Source organism: Ranitomeya variabilis, chromosome 2 (genome assembly GCF_051348905.1).
Source record: "Ranitomeya variabilis isolate aRanVar5 chromosome 2, aRanVar5.hap1, whole genome shotgun sequence".
Lineage (NCBI taxonomy): Eukaryota > Metazoa > Chordata > Amphibia > Anura > Dendrobatidae > Ranitomeya > Ranitomeya variabilis.
This window is the reverse complement of record NC_135233.1, coordinates 416,504,320-416,530,943: the sequence shown is the minus strand read 5'-3', so window position 1 is coordinate 416,530,943 and position 26,624 is coordinate 416,504,320. Positions and strand designations below refer to the sequence as shown.

The following is a 26,624-nucleotide window of genomic DNA, read 5'->3' as shown; positions in this document are numbered from 1 at the left end:
CGGCTGTGCGTGGCTGTGCTAGGTGCGGCGGCTGTGCTCGGTGCGGCGGCTGTGGTGGGTGCGGCGGCTGTGGACGTAAGTGGCGTAAGTAACAAATAGCTGTGGCATGAAGTGCCACAACCTCATGGCACAGCAATTTGTTACTTGCGGAGGGCGAGTATACTTACCTGTCCCGTTCCACCGACGCCATTCCGGGCCATGAATATCCCCCCTGCTCCCGGAATCGGCACCTGCGCAGTCCGCGCTTTCCGGCGCCATTTTCTTGAAGACACACTGCAATGTGTCTTCAAGAAAATGGCGCCGGAAAGCGGACTGCGCAGGCGCCGATTCCGGGAGCAGGGGGATATTCATGGCCCGGAATGGTGTCGGTGGAACGGGACAGGTAAGTATACTCACCCTCCGCCTCCTGGCTCGTCCCTGTTTCTCTGTTTGAGATCGCGGTGTGCGTTCAGCGCTTACGCATACCGCGATCTCCTGGGAGCGTCGCTCTGTGGGGTCCAGACTGCGCCGGCGCTTGCGCAGTCTATAAAGGCTTCGGACAGAGTGACGCTCCCAGCGTTATATTATAGATGGCTGCCCTTCTCTTCAGTGTGATATAGTAATATATATAGTAATATGGCCGCCCTTCTCCTCAGTGTGATATACTAATATATATAGTAATATGGCCGTTCTTCTACTCAGTGTGATATAGCAATATGGCCGCCCTTCTCCTCAGTGTGATATAGTAATATATATAGTAATATGGCCGCCCTTCTTCTCAGAGTGATACATTAATATATCTAGTATTATGGCCGCTCTTCTCCTCAGTGTGATATAGTAATATATATATATAGTAATATGGCCACCCTTCTCCTCAGTGTGATATAGTAATATTTAGTTATATGGCTGCCCTTCTCCTCAAGTGTGATATAGTAAATAATAATTAATAATAATAATCTTTATTTTTATATAGCGCTATCATATGCCGCAGCGCTTTACAGTTTGCACACATCAACTCTATTTGTGATTCTACCAGAACTCCACAGCAGTAGGTTCTGCAAGGGTTATGCAGTGGCTTGAAAAGGTATTCACCCCCTTGGCTTTTTACCTATTTTGTTACATTACAACCTGTGAGTAAATACTTTTGTAATCCAATTTGTATGTGATCAGCACTAAATAGTTTTAGGTGAAGTGAAGTGAGAAAAATATAGGCATAACTTATGGGATCAAATAACTAAATTGTCATATGCATATGTATTCAAGCCTTTTGCTAAGAAGCCCCCTGGTGCAAGCAATTCCCTCCATAAGTCCCATGCTTCGATTGCACACAGGAGGACATCTTGTCACTAAGGCTACGTTCACATTAGCGTTAAGCTAATGTGCGTCGGGTTTGCGTCGGCGACGCAGCGGCGACGCATGCGTCATGCGCCCCCTATACTTAACATGGGGGACGCATGCGTTTTTTTTTGTTGCGTTGTGCCACACATGCGTCTTTTTTGCCGCAAGCGTCGGACCAAAAAAACGCAGCAAGTTGCATTTTTCTTGCGTCCGATTTTCGGCAAAAAACGACGCATGCGTCGCAAAACGCAGCGTTTTTGCGTGCGTTTTGCCGCGTTTTTGCGTGCGTTGTGCGTTGCGTCGCCGACGCAGCGGCGCACAACGCTAGTGTGAACTTAGCCTAAGTGTCACGTCTGTCAGTATATATACATTTTACCTTATCTGAAAGGACACAGAGGCTACAACACCACGAAGACCAAAGGAGATCTCCAAACACCACCATGAAGACCAAGGAAATCTCCAAACACCACCAGGAAGACCGAGGAGATCTCCAAACACCACCAGGAAGACCGAGGAGATCTCCAAACACCACCAGGAAGACCAAGCAGATCTCCAAACAAGTCATGGACATGGTTGTGTTATAAAAAAAAAATCCCAATATTTGATGAACCCTGAAGCATCTAATCCATCATCATTGTCAAATTGAAAGAACATGGTACCACAACAAACCTACCACAGAGTACCACCCACCAAAACCCTCAGCCCAGGAAGTAGGGCATTAAAGGGAACCTGTCATCCCCAAAATAGATGGTGAGCTAAGCCCACAAGCATCAGGGGCTTATCTCCAGCATTCTGTAATGCATTCTGTAATGCTGTAGACAAGCCCCCGATGTAACCTGAAAGATAAGAAAAAGAGGTTAGATTATACTCACCTGGGGGCGGTCCTGGTACGATGAGCGTCGCGGTCCGGGGCCTCCCATCTTCTTATGAGGACGTCCTCTTCTGGTCTTCACGCTGCAGCTCCGGTGCCGCAGCCTGAAGACAAGAAGAGGACGTCATCTGATGAAGATGGGAGGCTCCGGACCGGACCGCGACACCCACCGGACCGGACCGGGACCAGGACCGCCCCTGGGTGAGTATAATCTAACCTCCTTTTCTCACCTTTTAGGATACATCGGGGGCTTATCTACAGCATTCCAGAATGCTGTAGATAAGCCCCTGATGCTGGAGGGCTTAGCTCACCTTCGATTTTGGGGGTGAATAGTTCCCTTTAATCAGAGAGACCACACAGAGACCAAAAGTAACCCTGAAGGAGCTGCAGAGACTGGAGCATCTGTCCATATGACCACAATAAGCCGTACACTCCATAGAGGTGGCATTTATGGAAGAGTGGGCAGAAGCCTTTACCTACACACAAAAATAAGGCTTGTTTTGAGTTTCAGAAAGGACATGTAGGAGACTCCTCAAATGTATGGAGGAAGGTGCTGTGGTCAGAAGAGACCAAAAATTAAACATTGTGGTCACCAAGGTAAAACGCCATGTCTGGGGCCAAACCAACACAACTCATCACACCAAGAATACATCCCCACAGTGAAACCTGGTGGTGACAGCATCATACTGTTGGGAGGTTTTTCAGCAACATGGACAGGGAAAATGGTTCGAGTCGAGGGGAAGATGGATGGTGCAAATACAGGTATATTCTGGAGCAAAACCTGCTTCAGTCCATTAGTGATCTGAGACTGGGACGGAGGTTCACCTTCCAAAAAGACAATAACCCGAAGCGAAAACATGTAAATATCCTGCAGTGGCTGCGTCAAAGCCCAGACCTTAATCCAATGGAGAATCTGTGGTCAGATGTGAAGATGGATGCTCACCAGAGGAAACCATGTGTAGAAGACCAATACAAAAAATGGTGTGCACACCTGATATAATGCAATAAAAATTCATATAGCTTTATTGATAACATGGACAAACAACTGATTAAAAACATGGAAGAATGATACAATAACCTACCACCACCCCGGAATATTGCATCAAACATATAAAATAATAATTCTCCTCAATAATTTGAACCTCCAACTTCAGTCTCCAGGACTTCACTCGTGCTGCGCCAGTTCTCTAGAATTCTCTACCCCACACAATTTGGTTGTCTATGAGGACATCAAAATGTGTGAGAAGCTACTGTAGACATCATACTGTGTCAGGACAATGTACTGTGAGGACATCATTTTGTGTGTGGGAGGAATGTACTGAGGGGACATCAAACTACATGTGGGGGGGAATTTACTGGGAGGACATTATGTGGCGGGGGGGATGTACTGTGGGGACATCATACTGTGTGTAGGAGAGTGTACTGTGGGGACATCATACTGTGTGTGGGGGAATGTACTGTGGGGGCATGTACTGTGGGGACATCATACTGTGTGTGGGAGAGTGTACTGTGGGGACATCATACTGTGTGTGGGAGAGTGTACTGTGGGGACATCATACTGTGTGTGGGGGAATGTACTGTGGGTACATCATACTGTGTGTGGGGGAATGTGCTGTGGAGACATCATACCGTGTTGGGGAATGTACAGTGGGGACATCATACTGTATGTTGGGGAATGTACTGTGGGGACATCATACTGTGTGTGGGGGGGAATGTACTGTGGAGACATCATACTGTGTGTGGGGGAATGTACTGTGGAGACATACTGTTTGTGGGGGACTGCGGGGCATCACATTGTTTGTGCAGAACCTTCAGTACATGCTGGTGGCAGGTAAATTAGAGGCATCACACAATGTAAAAGTTATATTTTTGGGGACATCATACTTTATGGGGATCATGAAAGGGGTATGGTAGTGGGTGAGAACACAAAGGATTTAATTACTGTGTTCATGCCACAATTAATGTTCCTCTCCCTGTTTTGAATGTTTGTACGTGTGCTATGGGGACTCCGCACTTTGTGTGCATGCCCCTGTCCACACTGACCACTTTGTATGGCGGGATACAATAATGTGACACATTACCAATTGCTGGGCGCACAGAACTTGGTGGCCGTGCTGCCCAGACAGACCATCTGTGAGGGGTGTCGGGGTACTAACGTCACCTGATGTGCGCAGTAGATTCGGTGCGCTCCATCCTCACGGCCCCGCTGTCACCAGTAGCGGCACTTTCTCTGCACAGAGGCTGCACTGTAGGCCGCTCACACTGTGCAGGCCAAAAATATCCTCAACGTCTGCAGATAAGAGATAAGCCTGGCTGAGCCATTATATCCTGATAATCACCACGTTATTACTGGAGATCTGGAAACACTCAGCCTGCCACAGGCAGAGGTCATCTGCACCAACACATTGTGAGAACATGACTAGAGTCTCAGCTGCTAACCCACCGCTACCCACTCACAGGAAGCAGCGCGCAGCACCAGGACCTCACTGGTCACAGTTCTACACTATGTTCCAAATTATTATGCAAATGACATTCTCAGATTTTCCTAAATGGTCAGTGCAAATGACAGTCAGTCTAATAAAAGTCATCACCCGTTAGAGTATACATCGAATTTTATTGAAGAAACCTCCCAATGATAACAGTATAATCTCCAAAATGAATAAAAACTCAAAATGCACTGTTCCAAATTATTAGGCACAGTAGAATTTCTAAACATTTGATATGTTTTAAAGAACTGAAAATGCTCATTTGTGGAATTTGCAGCATTAGGAGGTCACATTCACTGAACAAAAAAGCTATTTAACTCCAAAACATCCTAACAGGCCAAGATACATGTTAACATGGGAACCTTTCTTTAATATCACCTTCACAATTCTTGCATCCATTGAACTTGTGAGTTTTTGGAGAGTTTCTGCTTGTATTTCTTTGCATGAAGTCAGAATAGCCTCCCAGAGCTGCTGTTTTGATGTGAACTGCCTCCCACCCTCATAGATCTTTTGTTTGATGATACTCCAAAGGTTCTCTATAGGGTTGAGGTCAAGGGAAGATGGTGGCCACACCATGAGTTTATCTCCTTTTATGCCCATAGCAGCCAATTACTCAGAGGTATTCATTGTCATGCATGAAGATGATTTTGTTCCTGAAGGCACGTTTCTGCTTTTTAGACCATGGAAGAAAGTTGTCAGTCAGAAACTCTATTTACTTTGCTGAGGTCATTTTCACACCTTCAGGAACCTTAAAGGGCCCTACCAGCTGGTTCCCCATGATTCCAGCCCAAAACATGACTCCACCACCTCCTTGCTGACGTCGCAGCCTTGTTGGGACATGGTGGCCATCCACCACTCCATCCATCTGGACCATCCAGGGTTGCTCAACCCTGTCAGTAAACAAGACTGTTTGAAAATTAGTCTTCATGTATGTCTGGGCCCACTGCAACCGTTTCTGCTTGTGAACACTGTTTAGGAGTGGCCGAATAGTAGGTTTATGCACCACAGCAAGCCTTTGAAGGATCCTACACCTTGAGGTTCGAGGGACTCCAGACGCACCAGCAGCTTCAAATAACTGTTTGCTGCTTTGTAATGGTAGTTTGGCAGCTGCTCTCTTAATCCAATGAATTTGTCTGGCAGAAAACTTCCTCATTATGCCTTTATTTGCATGAACTCTGTCTGTGCTCTGTTTCAGTCACAAATCTCATCGGCGTATGATGATCACTCTTAAGTTTTCGTGAAATATCTAATTTTTTTCATACCTTGTCCAAGGCATTGCACTATTTAACGCTTTTCAGCAGCAGAGAGATCCTTTTTATTTCCCATATTGCTTGAAACCTGTGACCTGCATAATAATGTGGAACATCATTTTTGAGTAGTTTTCCTTTAATTAGAATCACCTGGAAAACTAATTATCACATGTGTTTAAGATTGATTTCAGTGATTCATTGAGCCCTGAGACAATACCATCCACAAGTTTATTTGAAAAACAAAACAATTAAATCTTTATGACACTTAAATCCAATTTGCATAATAATTTGGAACACAGTGTAGATGGGAAGTCAGCTTTGGTTCTCATAGCAACCAATCACATATCAGCTTTCATCTTCAAAAAACAGTGGCCTAGAACAACCCATTACACTTCAGATATCCCCTCACAGCACCCCTTCCAAACCGCCCACACCCTCACACCACTGTCCACCATCAGCCCGCACCCTCTCAGTACCCCTTCCCATGCGCCCGCACCCTCACAGCACCACCTTCCCGTCTGCCCTCACACCACTGTCCATCATCCACCATCCTCCCGCACCCTCACGGCACCCGCACCCTCACGGCACCCCTTCCCGTGCGCGTGCGCCCGCACCCTCACGGCACCCCTTCCCGTGCGCGTGCGCCCGCACCCTCACGGCACCCCTTCCCGTGCGCGTGCGCCCGCACCCTCACGGCACCCCTTCCCGTGCGCCCGCGCCCTCACGGCACCCCTTCCCGTGCGCCCGCACCCTCACGGCACCCCTTCCCGTGCGCCCGCACCCTCACGGCACCCCTTCCCGTGCGCCCGCACCCTCACGGCACCCCTTCCCGTGCGCCCGCACCCTCACGGCACCCCTTCCCGTGCGCCCGCACCCTCACGGCACCCCTTCCCGTGCGCCCGCACCCTCACGGCACCCCTTCCCTTCCGCCCGCACCCTCACACCACTGTTCACCATCCGCTTGCTTCCTCTACATCCACGAGATCATCAAGGAGCCGTTTACATGGCGACCACTTATAAACATCCCACTGATCGCTGCCACATAAGACGCCGATGTAAAGTCAATGCCAGAAAACGACAGATCAGTAGGTGAATACAACACAGCGAGACAATAAGGAAACGCACGTTTATTCTCACGGCGGCAGCGAGGAGATAATCCCCTCATTACAGTCGGCTGGTCACCACCAGATTATGGTCACATTCCACAGCACCAAAGAGCGGAACAAAAAAACACATCCAGTCAGGGATCGCGGAGAGAAGTAGAGCGTTGCCATATAGAGAGCAGCCGAAACAACGGAGACCAGGGCAGGAGCGTGGAGGACCCTTGTGGCCATGTAGAGGGTTCATGTCCTACGTCCCCCCCCATACTACAGTGTGCTTCTGTTCTCGGTTACCTGTCAATTGCACAGGGCGAATAAAGGGCATCCGCTGGCATCTGACGGAACTACAGTGTTCCAAATTATGCAAATTGGATTTAAGTGTCAAAGATTTAATTGTTTTGTTTTTCAAATAAACTCATGGATGGTATTGTGTCTCAGGGCTCAATGGCTCACTGAAATCAGTCTTAAATACATGTGATAATTAGTTTTCCAGGTGATTCTAATTAAAGGAAAACTACTTAAAAATGATGTTCCACATTATTAAGTAGGTCACAGTTTTCAAGTAACATGGGAAAGAAAAAGGATCTCTCTGCTGCCGAAAAGCATCAAATTGTGCAATGTCTTGGTCAAGGGATGAAAACATTAGATATTTCCCCAAAACTTAAGCGTGACCATCGTACTGTTAAGAGATTTGTGGCTAATTCTGAGTACAGACTTGTTCGTGCTGATAAAGGAATAATGAAGGTTTCTGCCAGGTAAGTTCATCGGATTGAGAGAGCAGCTGCTAAAAAGCCATTACAAACCAGCAAACAGATATTTGAAGCTGCTGGTGCCTCTGGAGTCCCTCGAACCTCAAGGTGTGGGATCCTTCAAAGGCTTGCTGTGGTTCATAAACCTACTATTCGGCCACCCCTAAACAGTGTTCACAAGCAGAAACAGTTGCAGTGGGCCCAGACATACATGAAGACTAATTTTCAAACAGTCTTATTTACTGATGAGTGTCAAGCAACCATGGATGGTCCAGATGGATGGAGTAGTGGATGGTTGGTGGATGGCCACCATGTCTCAACAAGGCTGCAACATCAGGAAGGAGGTGGAGGAGTCATGTTTTGGGCCGGAATCATGGGGAAACAGCTGGTAGCACCCTTTAAGGTTCCTGAAGGTGTGAAAATGACCTCTGCAAAGTAAATAAAGTTTCTGACTGACAACTTTCTTCCGTGGTATAAAAAGCAGAAACGTGCCTTCAGGAGCAAAATCATCTTCATGCCGACAATGCACCATCTCATGATGCAAAGAATCCTTCTGAGTCATTGGCTGATATGGGCATAAAAGGACATAAACACATGGTGTGGCTACCATCTTCCCCTGTCCTCAACCCTATAGAGAACCTTTGGAGTATCATCAAGCAAAAGATCTATGAGGGTGGGAGGCAGTTCACATAAAAACAGCAGCTCTGGGAGGCTATTCTGACTTCATGCAAAGAAATACAAGCAGAAACTCTCCAAAAACTCACAAGTTCAATGGATGCAAGAATTGTGAAGGTGATATCAAAGAAGGGTTCCTATGTTAACATGTAACTTGGCCTGTTAGGAGGTTTTGGAGTTAAATAGCTTTTTTGTTCAGTGAATGTGACCTCCTAATGCTGCAAATTCCACAAATGAGCATTTTCAGTTCTTTAAAACATATCAAATGTTTAGAAATTCTACTGTGCCTAATAATTTGGAAAAGTGCATTTTGAGTTTTTATTCATTTTGGAGATTATACTGTTATCATTGGGAGGTTTCTTCAATACAATTCGATGTATACTCTATCTAAAGGGTGATGACTTATTAGACTGACTGTCATTTGCACCCTCCATTTAGGAAAATCCGAGAAAAATATCATTTTGGAACATGGTGTAGTGATGGGTGAGCGCAGGGAACTTTCACAGAAGGAACAAGACATAAGTAATTGTGAAGTGCGCTGGCGGAGGAGAACATCTGCTGCTGCCAGGGGGTGACAATCAGCATGGAGGCAGCCACCGCTACACATTAAGACTAAATCCTCATTAGAGATCATGGCATCAGATCAGCGGGTAGTAGGGCCAACGTCAGAGCACAGAGCTGCGGCACGGGCCTGACCAAGGCAGCGAGAGAGGGGGGTTCAGAGACCGTGGCAGCGAGAGTGGGGGGTGCAGAGACCAAGGCAGCAAGAGTGGGGAGTGCAGAGACCAAGGCAGCGAGACCCTATACTGATTAACCCAGCGGAGCAGTAGAGCACGGTGGGTGCGCTTGTGTTCACAGTGGACCTCGCGGTCGCGGTTTCTTGCCCGTGGCAGTATGGTGATGCGGTCGGTGGTGATGGATCGGTCATGTGATGGCCTCGGCACCTGCCAGACCCAGTGGATTGGCACAACTCCCTTATTTCGCTGCTGCGCTAATTTTCCCCAAAAATATGATGAAATCTGTGACGGAGCCCCCAGAGTGCGCCACTGCCTCCCATAACACAAGGAGCTGGAGTCCAGACAATGAGTGCTGTGCCGGAGTACGGGACTCCAGCATCACATGGATGGGGGGGGGTCACACGACCGCCGCGTCCTTGCCGCTCCTCCTCTCTACATGTACAAGTACAATAGAAAAGGAAAAAACATGAGGCGACAATTCTGACAAATACCGCCGTCCTCCTCCCACACACAGTGACGGCTCCTGCCAGCCTATTGTACGCCCACCACTGAAGGGCTGCGACTGCACCGCCAGCACCCGGAGTGACGGAGGAGAACAGTGCACATCATGGGGACCTGCTCCACAATGGCGCAGGGGCGACGCGATATATGCTGCCATTCTCATGGATTAGCGTTAAGGCACAAAATGAAGCAGACACTGGCAGCAGTCACCAGCCTGCAGGGCATCATCACTGCCCCGAAAAACCCTGCAAGTTCCGGCATCCAGCCACCCCCCTCAACTCGTCCTCCATCCAGCCACCCCCCCCCTCAACTCGCCCTCCATCCAGCCACCCCCCTCAACTCGTCCTCCATCCAGCCACCCCCCTCAACTCGCCCTCCATCCAGCCACCCCCCTCAACTCGTCCTCCATCCAGCCACCCCCCTCAACTCGTCCTCCATCCAGCCACCCCCCTCAACTCGTCCTCCATCCAGCCACCCCCCTCAACTCGTCCTCCATCCAGCCACCCCCCTCAACTCGTCCTCCATCCAGCCACCCCCCTCAACTCGTCCTCCATCCAGCCACCCCCCTCAACTCGTCCTCCATCCAGCCACCCCCCTCAACTCGTCCTCCATCCAGCCACCCCCCTCAACTCGTCCTCCATCCAGCCACCCCCCTCAACTCGTCCTCCATCCAGCCACCCCCCTCAACTCGTCCTCCATCCAGCCACCCCCCTCAACTCGTCCTCCATCCAGCCACCCCCCTCAACTCGTCCTCCATCCAGCCACCCCCCTCAACTCGTCCTCCATCCAGCCACCCCCCTCAACTCGTCCTCCATCCAGCCACCCCCCTCAACTCACCCTCCATCCAGCCACCCCCCAACTCGCCCTCCATCCATCCGCTGCCCAACATGGCCAGGGACAGTCTGCAGCCAACACCTCAAAATCCTTCCAAAATAGCTAGACGGGCCAGAAACCTCAGCAAAAGCATCATGAAGGCCGCTGATCTCTAGATTTATACTCTAGTCACACCCAAACATGCACCCAGAAGACCCTACAATAGCAAAAGAAGGGATACTACAACCATTCATGAGTATAAAGACACAATAGTGAGTGCAGCTCTGGAGGTGACTGGAGGATAAGACACGATGCAACAGCAGAATAGTGAGTGCAGCTCTGGAGGTGACTGGAGGATAAGACACGATGTAACAGCAGAATAGTGAGTGCAGCTCTGGAGGTGACAGCAGGATAAGACACGACGTAACAGCAGAATAGTGAGTGCAGCTCTGGAGGTGACTGGAGGATAAGACACGATGTAATAGCAGAATAGTGAGTGCAGTTCTGGAGGTGACTGGAGGATAAGACACGATGTAACAGCAGAATAGTGAGTGCAGCTCTGGAGGTGACTGGAGGATAAGACACGATGTAATAGCAGAATAGTGAGTGCAGTTCTGGAGGTGACTGGAGGATAAGACACGATGTAACAGCAGAATAGTGAGTGCAGCTCTGGAGGTGACTGGAGGATAAAACATGATGTAACAGCAGAATAGTGACTGCAGCTCTGGGGGTGACTGGAGGATAAGACACGACGTAACAGCAGAATAGTGAGCGCAGCTCTGGAGGTGACTGGAGGATAAGACAACGCAACAGCAGAATAGTGAGTGCAGCTCTGGGGGTGACTGGAGGATAAGACACGATGTAACAGCACAATAGTGAGTGCAGCTCTGGGGGTGACTGGAGGATAAGACATGATGTAACAGCAGAATAGTGAGTGCAGCTCTGGAGGTGACTGGAATATAAGACCCGATGTAACAGAAGAACAGTGAGTGCAGCTCTGGGGGTAACAGTTTAATCAGGAGCGTGTCTGTTAGCAATGAGGGGCTGTGCAGAGGGTGGTGGTACCTGCGGGTGGATGGAGGTCCGCACCCTGCTGGTCCTCTGTGCCCCTCTCTCCTTCCTTCGGAGCTGGATTTTGCCTTCAGTTGGTCACAGCTGCAGCACGGCCCCATGGTCAGTCCGGAATGTGGCAGTAATGGATGGGGCATCAGGAATGGCCGCCCACCAAGGCGCAGCGCAAACATAGGGCACAATAAGACTTTATAACAGAACGTGGCCCTACGACACCAACAGCCCACCCTACATACAACACTGCGTGATCTGCTCCTCAGATGGGTGACAGCCACTCATCACTGCGCCCGGCAGAAAGGAGAATAACCCCCAAAACCCCTACGCAAATATCGGTCAACTACCCCCCCCAAAAAAAAAAAAAATCACCTCGAAGAGATCGGCCAATGCCCCCGAAAGCCCAGAGAGATCAGTAAATGTCCCCCCAACATCCCCTGATCTCCAGCCCCTTGGTGACCGCCAAATACGTCGTCTTACTGACCTGAGATACACCGGATTACGTACTGGTAATGCTCTTTTATAGAGCCACGACAGCACCCACTTGAGAGAGGGGATCCGCCCCTAGGAACAGGAAACCCTATGGAGAGATAAAAGGGGCGGTCCCCCTCGCTCCCACAGTTGGGTTACAGAGATTGCGAGGAACCGCCCACCAGATTTAGTAGGCAATTTGATTTCATCATTTATCATTAGTTAACTTAGTATGGCTAACTACAAGAACCAAAAACACCCTTAATCGTGCTTTTATAAAAATAACTTAATAGGGTGGGAAGTAAAGGGGTGCTGTCGTGGCTCTATAAAAGAGCATTACCGGTACGTAATCCGGTGTTTTCTCTTCGCCACGACAGCACCCACTTGAGAGACTTTCAGAGATAGTCATTTGGGAGGGATCACAGTGTTTAGAACTGATCTACCAAAGGACAGGTCAGATGAAGAAGACAAATCCAATCTATAGTGATTATAGAATGTAGTAGGAGAAGCCCAGGTTGCGGCCTTACATATCAGTTCTATTGGAACTTCCGCTCGCTCGGCCCAGGATGATGCTATCGCCCGAGTGGAATGTGCTTTTACAGTCTCAGGCGGGTTCTCCCCCTTGGATGAATAGGCCAGACATATTGCATCCCGAATCCACCGAGATAAGGTACCCTTCGTGATTCCATCTCCTTTCCTATGGCCCTGGAAGGAAATAAAGAGAGCCCTGCTCTTCCTCCAGGCGCTAGTTCTGTCTAAATAGGCTAATATGGCTCTCCTCACATCTAATGTGTGGTATTTTTGTTCTTCCTGATTCGTAGGGTTATCATAGAAGGAGGGAAGAAAAATTTCTTGTGACCTATGGAATTTAGTACATACTTTGGGCAAGTAGGAAGGGTCTGTTTTTAGGACAATTCTATCTGGATATACAGACATAAATGGTGGATCTATCGATAATGCCTGTATGTCGCTTACTCTTCTGGCTGATACCAAAGCAACAAGAAGAGCTGTCTTGATGGAGACATATTTTATGTGAGCTGAATGTAGTGGCTCAAAGGGGTGGTCTGTTAGAGCTTCGAGGACCAAATTAACATCCCAAGGTGGTACATGGGGAATTTGGACTGTCTCTGACCTTTGGCAAGCTGCGATAAACCTAGCTACCCACCTGTCACCTGCAATATCGTGACCATATAAAGCACCAAGCGCAGAAATATGTACTTTTAAGGTACTGACTGCCAGACCTAAATCGCACCCTTTTTGAAGAAATTCTAGGACCATAGGGATATGAATTTTGTTTGATAGTGCTGTTGGGTAGAGGTTTAAAAATTTTTTCCACACTCTCACATAAATGGATGTGGTGGATTTTTTCCTACTTAGTAGCAGAGTGTCAATTACTTTGTTAGAAAATCCTCTCATTTTTAGCAGCTGCCTCTCAAATGCCAGGCTGTCAACCGCAGTCCCTTCACCTGAGGGTGGTTGAAGGGGCCTTGATAGAGAAGATCCTGATCCTCCGGAAGGATCCATGGGTCTGAGATTGACATGGCTCTCAGCCAGGAAAACCATGGCCTCTTGGGCCAAAATGGAGCTATTAAGATCACATGAGCTCTGTCTTCCCTTATCTTCCTGATCACTGTTGGAAGAAGTATTAGTAGGGGAAAGGCATATGTTTTCTGGAATGTCCATGGGACTTGCAGAGCATCGAAGATATCTGGATTGTCGGATCGGAACAATGAAGCGAACCTTTTGACTTGTCTGTTTCGTCTCGTCGCAAAGAGGTCTATCTCGGGAGTGCCCCATTTTTTGACTATCATTAAAAAGATACGTCGGCTGAGAACCCACTCTCCTTGGCGGAGAGTGTGGCGGCTGAGGAAATCCGCTTTTGGATTGTCGACTCCTCTCACGTGTAGTGCAGACAAGGATAGGAGGTGCTCCTCTGCTATGGATAGAATGTCGGCGGCTATAGACATGAGAGCTTCTGATCTTGTTCCCCCTTGGTGATTTAAGTATGCCACTGCTGTCATGTTGTCTGAAAGGATTCTTGTATGCTTTCCGTGTAGCTGTGGAAGAAATTTACATATGGCATGATAGATAGCCTTCAGTTCTTTTTTATTAGAAGAATCGTTCGATTCTTCAAGAGACCACAGACCTTGAACTATTTGATCTCCTAAGTGTGCTCCCCAACCACTAGGACTGGCATCGGTAAAGATTGTTCTTGAAGGTTTAACCACCCAGGGAACCCCACTGGTGAAATGACTCTGATCTAACCACCAGGTAAGAGAATTTAACACGTCTGTTGGTAAAGATAACCGACTATCTAATTGGCCCTGTAACCTCTCTTCTTGTAGAATTTTATACTGTAATTTTCTACTATGGTATTGAGCCCATGGGACAACCGAGATACACGATGTGAAGGAACCAAGAAGAGACATCCCTTCTCTTAGGGAGATTAGGGGGTTATTAATCACCGAATGTACTTTGTTTATAATTGTTATTTGTTTAGAGTCGGGAAGAAAGCACCTCTGACTAGTAGAATCTAGAATAAGTCCCAGGAATGTTTGACGAGTTGTGGGGGATAATCTGGATTTTTCCCAGTTTACTAACCACCCCAATTCCTGCAGGGACGAAATTGTATGAAGTACTCGCTGATGGCATTGGGAAAAGGAGTTACCCACTATCAAAAGGTCATCTAAATATGGTATTACAAGTGTGTCTTTTAATCTCAAATATGACATTACTTCCGACATTAATTTTGTGAAGACTCTCGGGGCTATCGACAGTCCAAAGGGCATTGCTGTATACTGATAATGCCTTACTTGACCCTCCATCATAACTGCCACCCGAAGATATTGCTGATGTTCGATGAAGATTGGTAGATGATAATACGCATCTTTAAGGTCAAGCACTGCCATAAAGCAATGGGGAAAAAGAAGCTTAATGGTTGATCGTATAGATTCCATTTTAAAGGTTTGGTTTTCTAAGAAGACGTTTAGTCTCTTCAGGTTAATTATTGTTCTAAACGATCCGTCTGGTTTCGGAATCAAAAATAAAGGGGAATAAAAACCCCTTCCTTTTTGATGAAAAGGTACTTCCACTAGTACCCCTTTGGACAGGAGATTTGTTATTTCTTGTTCCAAGGCCTCTTGTTGTGATTGAGACCTTAAGGAAGTCAATAAGAATGAGTCCGGAGGGACTCGGGCAAACTTTAATTTTAGACCCGTAGATATAAGGCTAGTTGCCCACGGATTGGAAGTTATTGTCAGCCATTGTGATGAGAAGAAAGACAACCTACCACCAACGGGTAGATCTGTCCTAACGGGGTTTATCCTCAGGTTTGAATGGACGTTTCCCAAAAAACGCTCCTTTTTGTTTAAAATCTTTATTAGCCCAGCGGTCTTGGTTTTTATAGTCCTTTCTCCTATTAAAGATGGGCTTTCGGAACGCTCTCCTGTAGGATGGAAGATAAGAGTTATTGGGGAACCCCTTCTTCCCCTCACCCGCTTTAGTTAGTATTTCGTCTAACTTAGTACCAAATAGGTACTCACCCTGGCATGGAAGACCACATAATTTAGATTTTGTTTGGGGATCTCCTTTCCACCCCTTTAGCCATAAGGCTCGACGAGCCGCGTTAGTCAGACCTGCCGATTTGGCCGCTAGTCGTATGGAATCAGCTGTGGAATCCGCTAAAAAGGCTGTAGCTCCCCTAATTAACGGCATGGAAGAGATTAATCTATCTCGGGAAAGGCCGCTTTTTAATCCTTCTTCTAAATCGTTCAACCAGACCAACATGGACCTGGCAGTGCATGTGGCTGATATAGCCGGCCTGAAGGCTCCCGTACAGGATTCCCATGCTCTTTTTAGGAGGGTATCCGCCTTCCGGTCCAGCGGGTCTTGCAAGGAGCCGGAATCTTCCACGGGTAGCAAAGATTTCCTAGAAGTGGAGGCCACTGCTGCATCCACCTTCGGGGCTTTTAACCATATGGAGAAATCTTCATCATTAAAGGGATAGCGTCTTTTTGACGAAGACGGTAATCCTCTTTGTCCCTGGCTTTCCCACTCCTTTTTTACTACATTTTTTATTGCTGGAATTACAGGAAAGGAAGGTTTTTTCTTCTCTGACAGGCCTGCAAACATCACGTCCTGTGGGGTTTTAGGGGTTTTTGTGTCCTCAATACCCATGGTGTTACAAACTGATCTTACTAAATTATCAATACTGTCTGTGGGAAAGCATGTATCTCGCTCATCATCTGAGGAAATGATATTTCGGGAACCATCCGAATCTTTATCCTCAATGTCAGAGGACTGCTCAGACCTAGGGGAGTTATATTTTTTCCTACTCTCGGGAATTTTTTCTGAGCTTCGGAAGGCCCGCAATTCTTCTCTAATCATACTCCTTATATCTTCCGACCTTACTGAAGATTCCTCACGTAAGGTGGATTCGATGCAAGGCTGGCACAGCTTCTTTAAATAATTATCGGGGAGCGGCTGAGAGCATAAAGCACATTGTATGTGTTTGGTTTTCCCCGTTCTTTTTGCCTAAGGAATATAGACAAAGAGGGGGAGTATAATCAGCCTAAGGGGGTACACACACACACTCACCCAGTGAGGTTGTTGTTACAATACCGGCTGATGAGGAGGAGACGGAGGCACAGATGGAACCAACCGGCCTGACTTTTTGTCTCTGGCATTCTTAGAAGAAGATCTGCGGCTGCTGCTTGTGTGGCTGCCAGGCGTAATAGCGGTGACTTCAGATGAAGCCATCGCCGGGTCCTGCGGAGATGCCATGATGGACGCCGGAGGATCAATGCCGGCGTCCTTTTCTAATGGGGGCCGCCATCTTGCTTCCTGCCGCACCCGGAAGTGACCGCTACATCCGGGTCGCGGCTCTGCTGTATGCGCCTGCGCCTCCACCAGCTTCAGCGCAGGCGCCGTCCCTCCTGACTCACCCCGGAAGTTCGCAATACTGCTTCCGGGGGACAATACACCGGACCCACGCTGCCTGCGCACCATACGAGATGGCGCCGCAGGATCACCTTACCCCAGCGAGTCGGCCCCTGCAGGTCCGCTGGGTGGATCTTCGTGAGCCAGGCGACTCCCCGGACCCGGCCTCACGGTACCTGCCAGCAGAGGGGGGAAACTGCCATAGGACCCCCGACGCTGCTTCCAGCTTCTGGAGCCCTTGCCGTCCCATAAAGGTAAACTGCGCAAGCGGCATCCAGGCTGGGTATCCTCTTCTCTCCAAGCGTCTCCCGTAGGAACAGGAAACCAACTGTGGGAGCGAGGGGGACCGCCCCTTTTATCTCTCCATAGGGTTTCCTGTTCCTAGGGGCGGATCCCCTCTCTCAAGTGGGTGCTGTCGTGGCGAAGAGAAAATGAGAGTAGCGCCCCCGGCAGGTGACAAGCCAGCAGCTGTCGCTGCCTACTATAGCGGACAACCTGCTGCATCAGCCGCGATCAGTGCTGGCCCCATCCACATCTGTTTAACCCCTTAGATGCTGCTGTCAATAGTGACTACATCACATAAATGGTTAACAGTGTGGGGGCTTCCTATTTATCCCCATCGGCCCCCAGAGATCATGATTGTGTGGTCCTGATGTTTGCCGCAATTCACGGCCAAATAGCGGCCTCAGAGTCTCCCGGCTACAGTGGCCGGAGCAGAAGTCACCGACATTTAGGTGATCATACACTTTACCATTCCGGTCATGTCAATTTATTACCACACAAAAAGTGACACTGGTTAAAATTTTAAAAAAATTGTCCCGGTCACTAAGGGGTTAGTGATGTCACCGCTGATCTCTGGTGACGGATAGGAGATATTCTCAGAGATGTCACCGCTGATCTCTGGTGACGGATAGGAGGCATTCTCAGAGATGTCACCGCTGATCTCTAGTAATGGATAGGAGGCATTCTCAGTGATGTCACCGCTGATCTCTGGTGATGGATAGGAGGCATTCTCGGTGATGTCACCGCTGATCTCTGGTGATGGGTAGGAACAGGCAGGTGCTCATTTTTGAATAATAAAAGCAAGGAGCGCCCCTCGCCGGCCACAATGCTCACAAACTGCCGGGGTCTACAGATGGTTGGCGCTGGTGGTCTGTGGAGACGCTGCTGCTGAGCACAGAATGACGATGCGGAGGCTGCAGACAGTGCCACCATTGTGTGCCTGCCGTCATCACCCTGGTATGTGGGGCGGGAGCTTTGGGGAATGCCAGCCTGGCCTCGCACCAGCACAATAGCTGGACGGGCTTAGTATGGAGGGCCCCACACTCATCTTACCCCCCCACTCAGATCATTTCTCAGATCTTCAACAATAAGAAACAAAACCCAAGCGAACAGTGAAGCCACTGGAGCCCAGAATATGCCCCCTCCTGGCAGCGCAGGTCGGGAGCACGTCACCCAGCGGCAGGAAGGGGAGATTCACGGGTCCGCAGCACCTTGCATCCCGCCAACAGATGGCTCTCAGCAATTAATGTGCTGGAGCCACGGCCCCCCGCAGCTGCTAATCCAGGAACACAGACAAAGACATCATCACTACAGACCCTCCATAAATCTCCCCGACTGTCTGGTGCCCCCAAAAGACATCTCTGAAGTGAAGAATGACTGCATACCCATTACTAGCAATGAATAAACCACTGAGTGGCACCAAGAAGCAGACAGAGGAGCAAGAGACTGCAGGGGCCCCGGCACAAGGGCAGCAGAGAAGCTGCATGAAGTGCAGCACGAGGCCGCAGGCCCCGCAACGTGAGACGCCCAGTCCGAGCCCGCAGACCCAGCAACGGGAGACACGCAGCCCGAGCCCGCAGACCCCGCAACGTGAGACGCCCAGTCCGAGCCCGCAGACCCCGAGACGGGAGACGCCCAGTCCGAGCCCGCAGACCCCAAGACGGGAGACGCCCAGTCCGAGCCCGCAGACCCCGAGACGGGAGACGCCCAGTCCGAGCCCGCAGACCCCGAGACGGGAGACGCCCAGCCCGAGCCCCGGCAACGGGAGACGCCCAGCCCCCGCAACGGGAGACGCCCAGCCCGAGCCCGCAGACCCCGCAACGGGAGATGCCCAGCCCGAGCCCGCAGACCCCGCAACGGGAGACGCCCAGCCCGAGCCCCGGCAACGGGAGACGCCCAGCCCGAGCCTGCAGGCCCCGCAACAGGAGATGCCGATCCCCAGCGCAGTGGCTCTGCCAAGCTAATGTAATCTGGCAGTGCTCTTGGCCGCCATGTTAGCCATCATCAGTGTCATAAACAAGAGAAATGAGGCAGAACAGCGCGGTGGCAGCTTCCACTTGTCACATTTGACTGAAAATCTGGCCGTGGGAATGACACCGGCTATTTGTACTTTAGGTCTATAAATCATTGACAGCGACACCTTCATGGTGTTTAATGCAGTGGACAGAAAGTCAAATTTATACACGGACGGCCACAGAAATCTGCGCCAAAAAGCGTGGCGTCCATGCAATATTCCACATGGCGGCTACTATATGATCCCGCCACTCGTGTCTTGGCTAATAACGGACCTGTACAGTACACTATATATACTGAAAGAACTCTGAGGGGCGTCGCAGGCTGGATCTCCTCAGGGATTAGTAATGGAGCCCCCGCTGCTGTGAATAATACATGGATGCCAAGGACTTTCTTTCGGAGATCCTCCACATCTCTTGGCAACTTGAGGTCATTAAGACGTGATCCTGTATAAACCGCTCCGGCGCTGTGCAGAGAGGGCAGAAGACCCGAGGGATTCCACCACTGCCCCTCTATTACTGGGGGCATGGGTATGCATTGAGGGGAGACTGGCAGCTGTCAGGCCGGCGTCCAGTGTCGGGCTGGCTGCCGTCAGTCCCATGTAATAAACAGTGACAGAAGCCTTCAGCCTCCCTACACCTGGGCTGTTTGTGAGCTGAGCAGCACAGATCTCTCCACACAGCTGCTGGGTTCTTACAATCGATCATTTCAACTTAATGTCCTAATATTATACTAAACCCATCTTTTAGGAGTAAATACACCTCCTAATATCAATTACAACTAATGGCCCAGGTGTTTGTGACAGAGACTGATACATTGTAACAACCCATAACAAATGGCCCAGGTGTGTGTGTGTGTGACAGGGACTGATACATTGTAACAACCCATAGCAACAAATGGCCCAGGTGTGTGACGGACTGATATATTGTAACAACAAATGGCCAAGGTGTGTGACACGGATGATACATTGTAACAACCTATTACAACAAATGGCCCAGGTGTGTGACAGGGACTGATACATTGTAACAACCCATTACAACAAATGGCCCAGTTGTGTGACAGGGACTGATACATTGTAACAACCCATTACAACAAATGGCCTGTCACACACACCTGGGCCATTTGTTGTTATGGGTTGTTACAATGTATCAGTCCCTGGCAAACACACCTGGGCCATTTGTTGCAATAGGTTGTTACAATGTATCAGTCCCTGTCACACACACCTGGGCCATTTGTTGTTATGGGTTGTTACAATGTATCAGTCCCTGTCACACACCTGGGCCATTTGGTGTTACAATGTATCAGTCCCTGTCACACACACCTGGGCCATTTGTTGTTATGGGTTGTTACAATGTATCAGTCCCTGTCACACACCTGGGCCATTTGTTGTTATGGGTTGTTACAATGTATCAGCGCAGGGTCGTTCTGCAGAGCGTCGCGCTCCAGATGATTATGTGACGCACTGTGGTGATCAGTCTTCACAATGAGGATTATAGATCCCCACCTAACGCCAACCCCCCTGCCGCACCCAGTGAGACGGAAGCAGAGGATTACCAGACAATGGCGTGGTGGATGGGGGATCCACCAAGACCATCGTGCTTACACACGGGGAGCAGCATGTCGCCGAGCATGCACACATCACCACAGCTATAGTCACTGCCCGCGTGCCGGCTACCGCTGCCCGCTTGCCGGCTACCGCCCCCGCGGGATCACTATGGTAACGCAGAGCAGAACTGCACTCACCGCCAACATCAGCCCAAATCCAGGACAGGGACCGGAACCTCACTGACCCACAGAAACAGGTCTTCAGCTCAGGAGCTGTTATGGTGGCTCCAAGGGGCCCGGCCCCTCCATTCCCTGGGCAAAGAATGCAGCATTTCTGCCAAGTCACAAATCATTAACGCTTCCACCTCCGCCTATGTGCACAGGGTGCGTCCACTGATAGGAGTCCGCACCAGTCAACATAGCGACCACACCCCGAACAGAAGGGGAACACAACCCTCCCCACACAACAGACCCCAAAACCAGGCATCACCCCCACCCCAAAACTCCATGCCAGGCCCCGCCTCCTCCACAATCACTTCGCCCACTGCAGCAAGGAAGAGTGTCAACTACAGAAGACCACAAGTGCATCAACAACCATGTAACCATGACATCCATGATGTAAACTGCAGGCTGCACCCAAATATTACACAGCGACCGAGGAGCCAGGAAAGAGGCAGCCCACACTGGAATCATGGGCCCCCATGTTGGCTAGCAGTCCCGACTACCCTCCCCCAATTATCCCCAATCAGCTAAAGGCCCCGCCTATCAACCCACCCCTAGACAGAGGTCCCGCCTACCACCCTTCCCCACTCACCCGAAGTCTTGCCAACCCCTTTGCTTGTCCTCACCCAAATCAAGGTCTCGTCTACTCCACCTTGTCCATCCCCAATGAACTAGAGGTCCCGCCTACCACTCTCCCCTAAGGTCCTGTCTACCACCACCCCTCCTCGCCCGAGGTCTCGTCTACCACCACCCCTCCTCGCCAGAGGTCTCGCCTACCACCTCCCCTCCTCGCCTGAGGTCTCGTCTACCACCACCCCTCCTCGCCAGAGGTCTCGCCTACCACCTCCCCTCGCCCGAGGTCCCGCCTACCACCCTTCCCCCCTCACCCGAATTCTCGCCAACCCCTTTGCCTGTCCTCACCCAAATCAAGGTCTCGTCTACTCCACCTTGTCCATCCCAATGAACTAGAGGTCCCGCCTACCCCTATTGCTCTACCACATTAGGCTCAAGGTCTCGCCTACCACCCACCACTCCAAACTGTCGATGTCCCGCCTAGCCCACCTTTCACGACCCCGCCCAGCTCAAGGTGTCATCTATTACCCCAGCCCACCTCAACTCTCCGAAGTCCCGCCTACTCCTCCCCCTCGGGCTCAAGATCCCATCTGCCCTACCAGCTTGCGGTCCCACATACCCCACCGTTGCCGACACCGCCCCCTGCACACGCGGATGAGGTCCTACCTTCTCCCTTGCCCAGCACAACTCGCAGTCCCATCTACCCCCTTTTGCCTGGTCCTATACCCCTGGTGGCCACGTCCAACATTTGTGATACGATGGCTCCTCGGAAGCAGGGTGGGATTTGCCAGACGACTAAGATGTGATAAATATTCTATAACTTGGTTGTGAAAAGATGAGGCTAGAAAGTACAACAATGGCGGGATGACGGGAGGCGGTGTCTGTCACGAATCCCACTGTGCTGCCACCAATATGTCACGAATAAGGGGTGACCTTTGGCCACCACACGGCTATCACATGTACAGGGGCCTTATCTTAGTTATCCCACCACTGCTACAATGTGATGAAAACAAACAAGGATATTGACCTATCAATTTACCGCAGCGGCTTATTTTAGTTATCCCACTGCTCCTACAGTATAACACGAACTGTAGGGCTTTATGTATATCCCGCTTTCCAGTTCCGCTTCAGAACTTACAGCTCTCCGGCATCCCCCTTACCCTCACGTCAGTCAGGGAACTACACCTGGGATAATTAGTAGCCGGACGGGCCGCCTCACTGTGGACTGGCTAGCAGGCACACTGCGGCGAGGGAATTATGAATGCTCAGACAGCAGCCAGACAATAGCTTATAAAACCCCGTTCCGTCGCTGCCAGCGGCACCCACCTAGCCCAGAACACACTACGCTGCCACCAGCTCACATTTCTCCACAGAGGGGTTCGAGCCAACCCAAATTAGCAGCGTAACTAACTTCAGAAGACTTAGGGTACGTTTTAGAGCAACGGAAAGAAGCTAGTAAATATTATAACTTTTACTCCATAAAAAGATTAGGCAGTGTTTAAAAGATATATCAAGATTTTATAAGATAAAACAATTTAAAGTATGTACAGCAATTATATATAAAAAAAAAAAAAAAAAAAAAAAAACAGGGATTAAAACAAACTAACACTCACATGTGCTCAGATCATTTCAGCTAACCAGGCCGGTGGACGGAGCCAAATGTTGCAGTTCATCAGAAGGACCTCAGGCAAGACTGAATGGTTGGGTTGAGTGCAGTGCCTTATACTTGCAGGCTTGTGACATCACTAAAGGAGCTGGTATACCTGAACCCTCCCCCTCCTCAAAGTTACAGATTTTACCAGCAATACTTCTAATTCTCAAAACTTGGCTCGCGTATCTAGCAGAGTAATGGCACACACCTCACTCATCTTATTTTGAAATTTGCTTTCTAATGATTCTACATTTGTACTAGTAGCTCCACACGGTTCAGGAAAAATCTGCACTTTGTACTCGTTGTGTTTAGCTACTAGCACTTACAGTGGTCGACAGATCTACCGATGGAAATTCACAATATGTACTCCTTATTTTTCTAGCCCAAATCGGTGGCCCAATATCTTAATATAATAGAACAAAGAACCTCATGTCTTTTGAGAGACTATACCAGTTTTAGCTGGTACTAGATGGGAGAATGGTCTACCGCAGCTGCAGGGGCAATAAACATTCTTTTGGTGGTAGGAAAGGAGAGGTTTGGGATTCACACACACACACACAGCAGCAGAAGCGAAGAGAGGGGGGGGGGGGGGGTCGGACTAGCCCCCAGCGTATGTGATAACAAGGAAAACTAAAAATAATATTATACATTATCGTCACAGTGTCCTCCACGGCTCCACCGCAGGTTGTAGCGTTGCTATAACCTGCAGACATAAATCACGACGAGACATCAGTGAGCTCCACACGTCACCAGGAATCAGACCTTAAATTCGCGCGGTGGCGCCAGCAGAACATTAACTTCATCCAATCAAAGGAAAGCAGGTATAAAGAGGCAGGGCCAATGGCATTGGCCTACCAATGACGGGAGCGTTAGTCCACATTGCAGATGACAGCCAGCAGAGGGCAGCGGTCACCAGGCTGCAGTTGAGTGAGCAGCAGAAAGGCCAATCACATCACAGGAGCCGTGACCACGTCCTCACCCTGGCGGCAGAACTGTCATGTGATCATGCAGCCGACCATGCTCTACAGTATCATACATCATTTGATATGTAGGGAGACCCCGGATAATGGGGGAAGGTGAGGGGCACAATGCACTCACTCTATGAAGAAGCTGGCGCCCTCCATCGTGAATCCTTCCTCCCAGCCGCGGGGCAGATCTGCGGAGAGAAAGACGACATGATGGGTCGAAGGCCGGACCCCCAACTCCCATGTAGTAGATCCCACCAGAACCAACCAGCACCCTCTGCCCTGCACAAGTAGAATGTAACCAACCACAACACGGCATCTGATCAGGATGTGCACACTACTGTACGGACCAACTCAACCCAGAGCAGCACACCACAAATCCTCTACAGTGCACAGGATCGCTGCCAATCACAAAAAAAGCAGAATAGAGAGTGCAGCTCTGAAGTATAAAACAGGATCAGTAATGTAATGTATGTACACAGTGACTGCGCCAGCAGAATAGTGCGTGCAGCTCTGGAGTATAATACAGGATGTAACTCTGGATCAGTAATGTATGTACACAGTGACTGCACCAGAAGAATAGTGAGTGCAGCTCTGGAGTATAAGGCTATGTGCACACGTTGCGGATTAGGCTTAGGAATTTCTGGTGCGGATTCTGCCTCTCCTGGCAGAAAACGCACCTGCGGTTTTTTGTGCGGTTCCGCAGTGTTTTTTTGTGCGTTTTTGCTGCGGTTTTCACCCCTGCGGTTTTCTATAATGGAGTGGGTACAAAAACGCTGCAGATTCACAAAAAAGAATTGACATGCTATTTCTTTAAAACCGCTGCGTTTCTGCAGCGGATTTTCCGCAAAGTGTGCACAGCATTCTTTTTTTCTCATTGATTTACATTGTACTGTAAGTCAATTGCGGATCTCCAGCGTTTCTGCACTGCAAAAAACGCTGCGGATACGCAGAGAAAACGCAACATATGCACATACCCTAATACAGGATGTAACTCAGGATCAGTAATGTATGTACACAGTGACTGCACCAGCAGAATAGTGAGTGCAGCTCTGGAGTATAATACAGGAGGTAACTCGGGATCAGTAATGTATGTACACAGTGACTGCACCAGCAGAATAGTGAGTGCAGCTCTGGAGTATAATACAGGATATAACTCAGGATCAGTAACGTAATGTATGTACACAGTGACCAGCAGAATAGTGAGTGCAGCTCTGGGGTATAAAACAGGATGTAACTCAGGATCAGTAATGTAATGTATGTACACAGTGACTGCACCAGCAGAATAGTGAGTGCAGCTCGGGAGTCGAGTACTGCACAAACCAGCCTAGCTGCTGAGCATGTACATAAATTGCAGCAAATATTTCTCTCAACTAAAAGCCGAGATCAGGAACAGAACAGACATTTATAGGACATTTCAGAACTTTCCCAAATTCTGATAAAAACCATTTCAAGCACATCCTGCACCCAATGCGATATAGATGTAGTCGTATGAAATGGAGCAACTCCTAATACTAATGAAAATGAGACCACAGCCCAGAGGTGGGGGGTCCTGTCCTGACACCAATACCCCACAGGTGGAGGGTCCTGTCCTGACACTAATACCCCACAGGTGGAGTGTCCTGTCCTGACACTAATACCCCACAGGTGGAGTGTCCTGTCCTGACACTAATACCCCACAGGTGGAGGGTCCTGACACTAATATCCTACAGGTGGAGTGTCCTGTCCTGACACTAATACCCCAGAGGTGGGGGGGTCCTGTCCTGACACTAATACCCCACAGGTGGAAGGTCCTGTCCTCACACTAATACCCCACAGGTGGGGGGTCCAGTGCTGACACTAATACCCCACAGGTGGGGGGGTCCTGTCGGGTCCTCGTTGCTCGGCGCCGGTACCTGAGCGGATCATGTGGCCGGAGTTGACCGGCTCTCCGGTGCGGGGGTGCAGCCAGGTTGTGTTCCGGCTCCGGTCACTGCAGGAGAGAGGACACGTTAGTTCTGCCCCGGGCTCCGCTCCCGACTTCCCGCTCGCTTTCCCGCCTTACTCGATGAAGAACACCCGTCCGTCCTCGCACACCCCATACGACCAGTTCTCGGGTAAACTCTCCCGCCCGCCGCCTTCGGCCGCCATCTTCACCCCCCGCCAGGGACCCGGACGAGCGCGTGACCCGATAATGTGCGCGCCCCCGATACTGAGGTAACAAAGTGCGAGAACAGCACGTGACCGCCCGCACCTGTCACCTGAGACTACTGCTCCCAGCATGCCCTCACTTATTACCAGGGACTACTGCTCCCAGCACGCCCTCACTTATTCCCGGGGACTACGGCTCCCAGCATGCCCTCGCCTATTACCGGTGACTACTGCTCCCAGCATGCCCTCACTTATTACCGGGGACTACAG

General features: G+C 49.7%; 1 protein-coding gene across 7 annotated transcripts in view; it reads right to left on the bottom strand.

The window, feature by feature from the left end:
• PLEKHA7 (pleckstrin homology domain containing A7) overlaps positions 1-26,416 on the bottom strand; it is a 203,528-nt gene extending 177,112 nt beyond the window's left edge. For 3 of the 7 annotated variants that reach the window (XM_077286562.1, XM_077286560.1, XM_077286559.1), the window contains exons 1-3: positions 26,269-26,415; positions 26,120-26,196; positions 24,358-24,415 (exon numbers count right to left, since the gene is read on the bottom strand). In XM_077286562.1, coding sequence (XP_077142677.1) covers positions 24,358-24,415; positions 26,120-26,196; positions 26,269-26,354 — 221 coding nt within the window. In that variant the 5' untranslated portion in view covers positions 26,355-26,415. Of the gene's footprint in view, positions 1-24,357; positions 24,416-26,119; positions 26,197-26,268 lie in introns of all 7 variants that reach the window. The other 4 variants (XM_077286563.1, XM_077286565.1, XM_077286564.1 and 1 more) reach the window with 2 other exon arrangements.
• Positions 26,417-26,624: the final 208 nt, after the last annotated feature.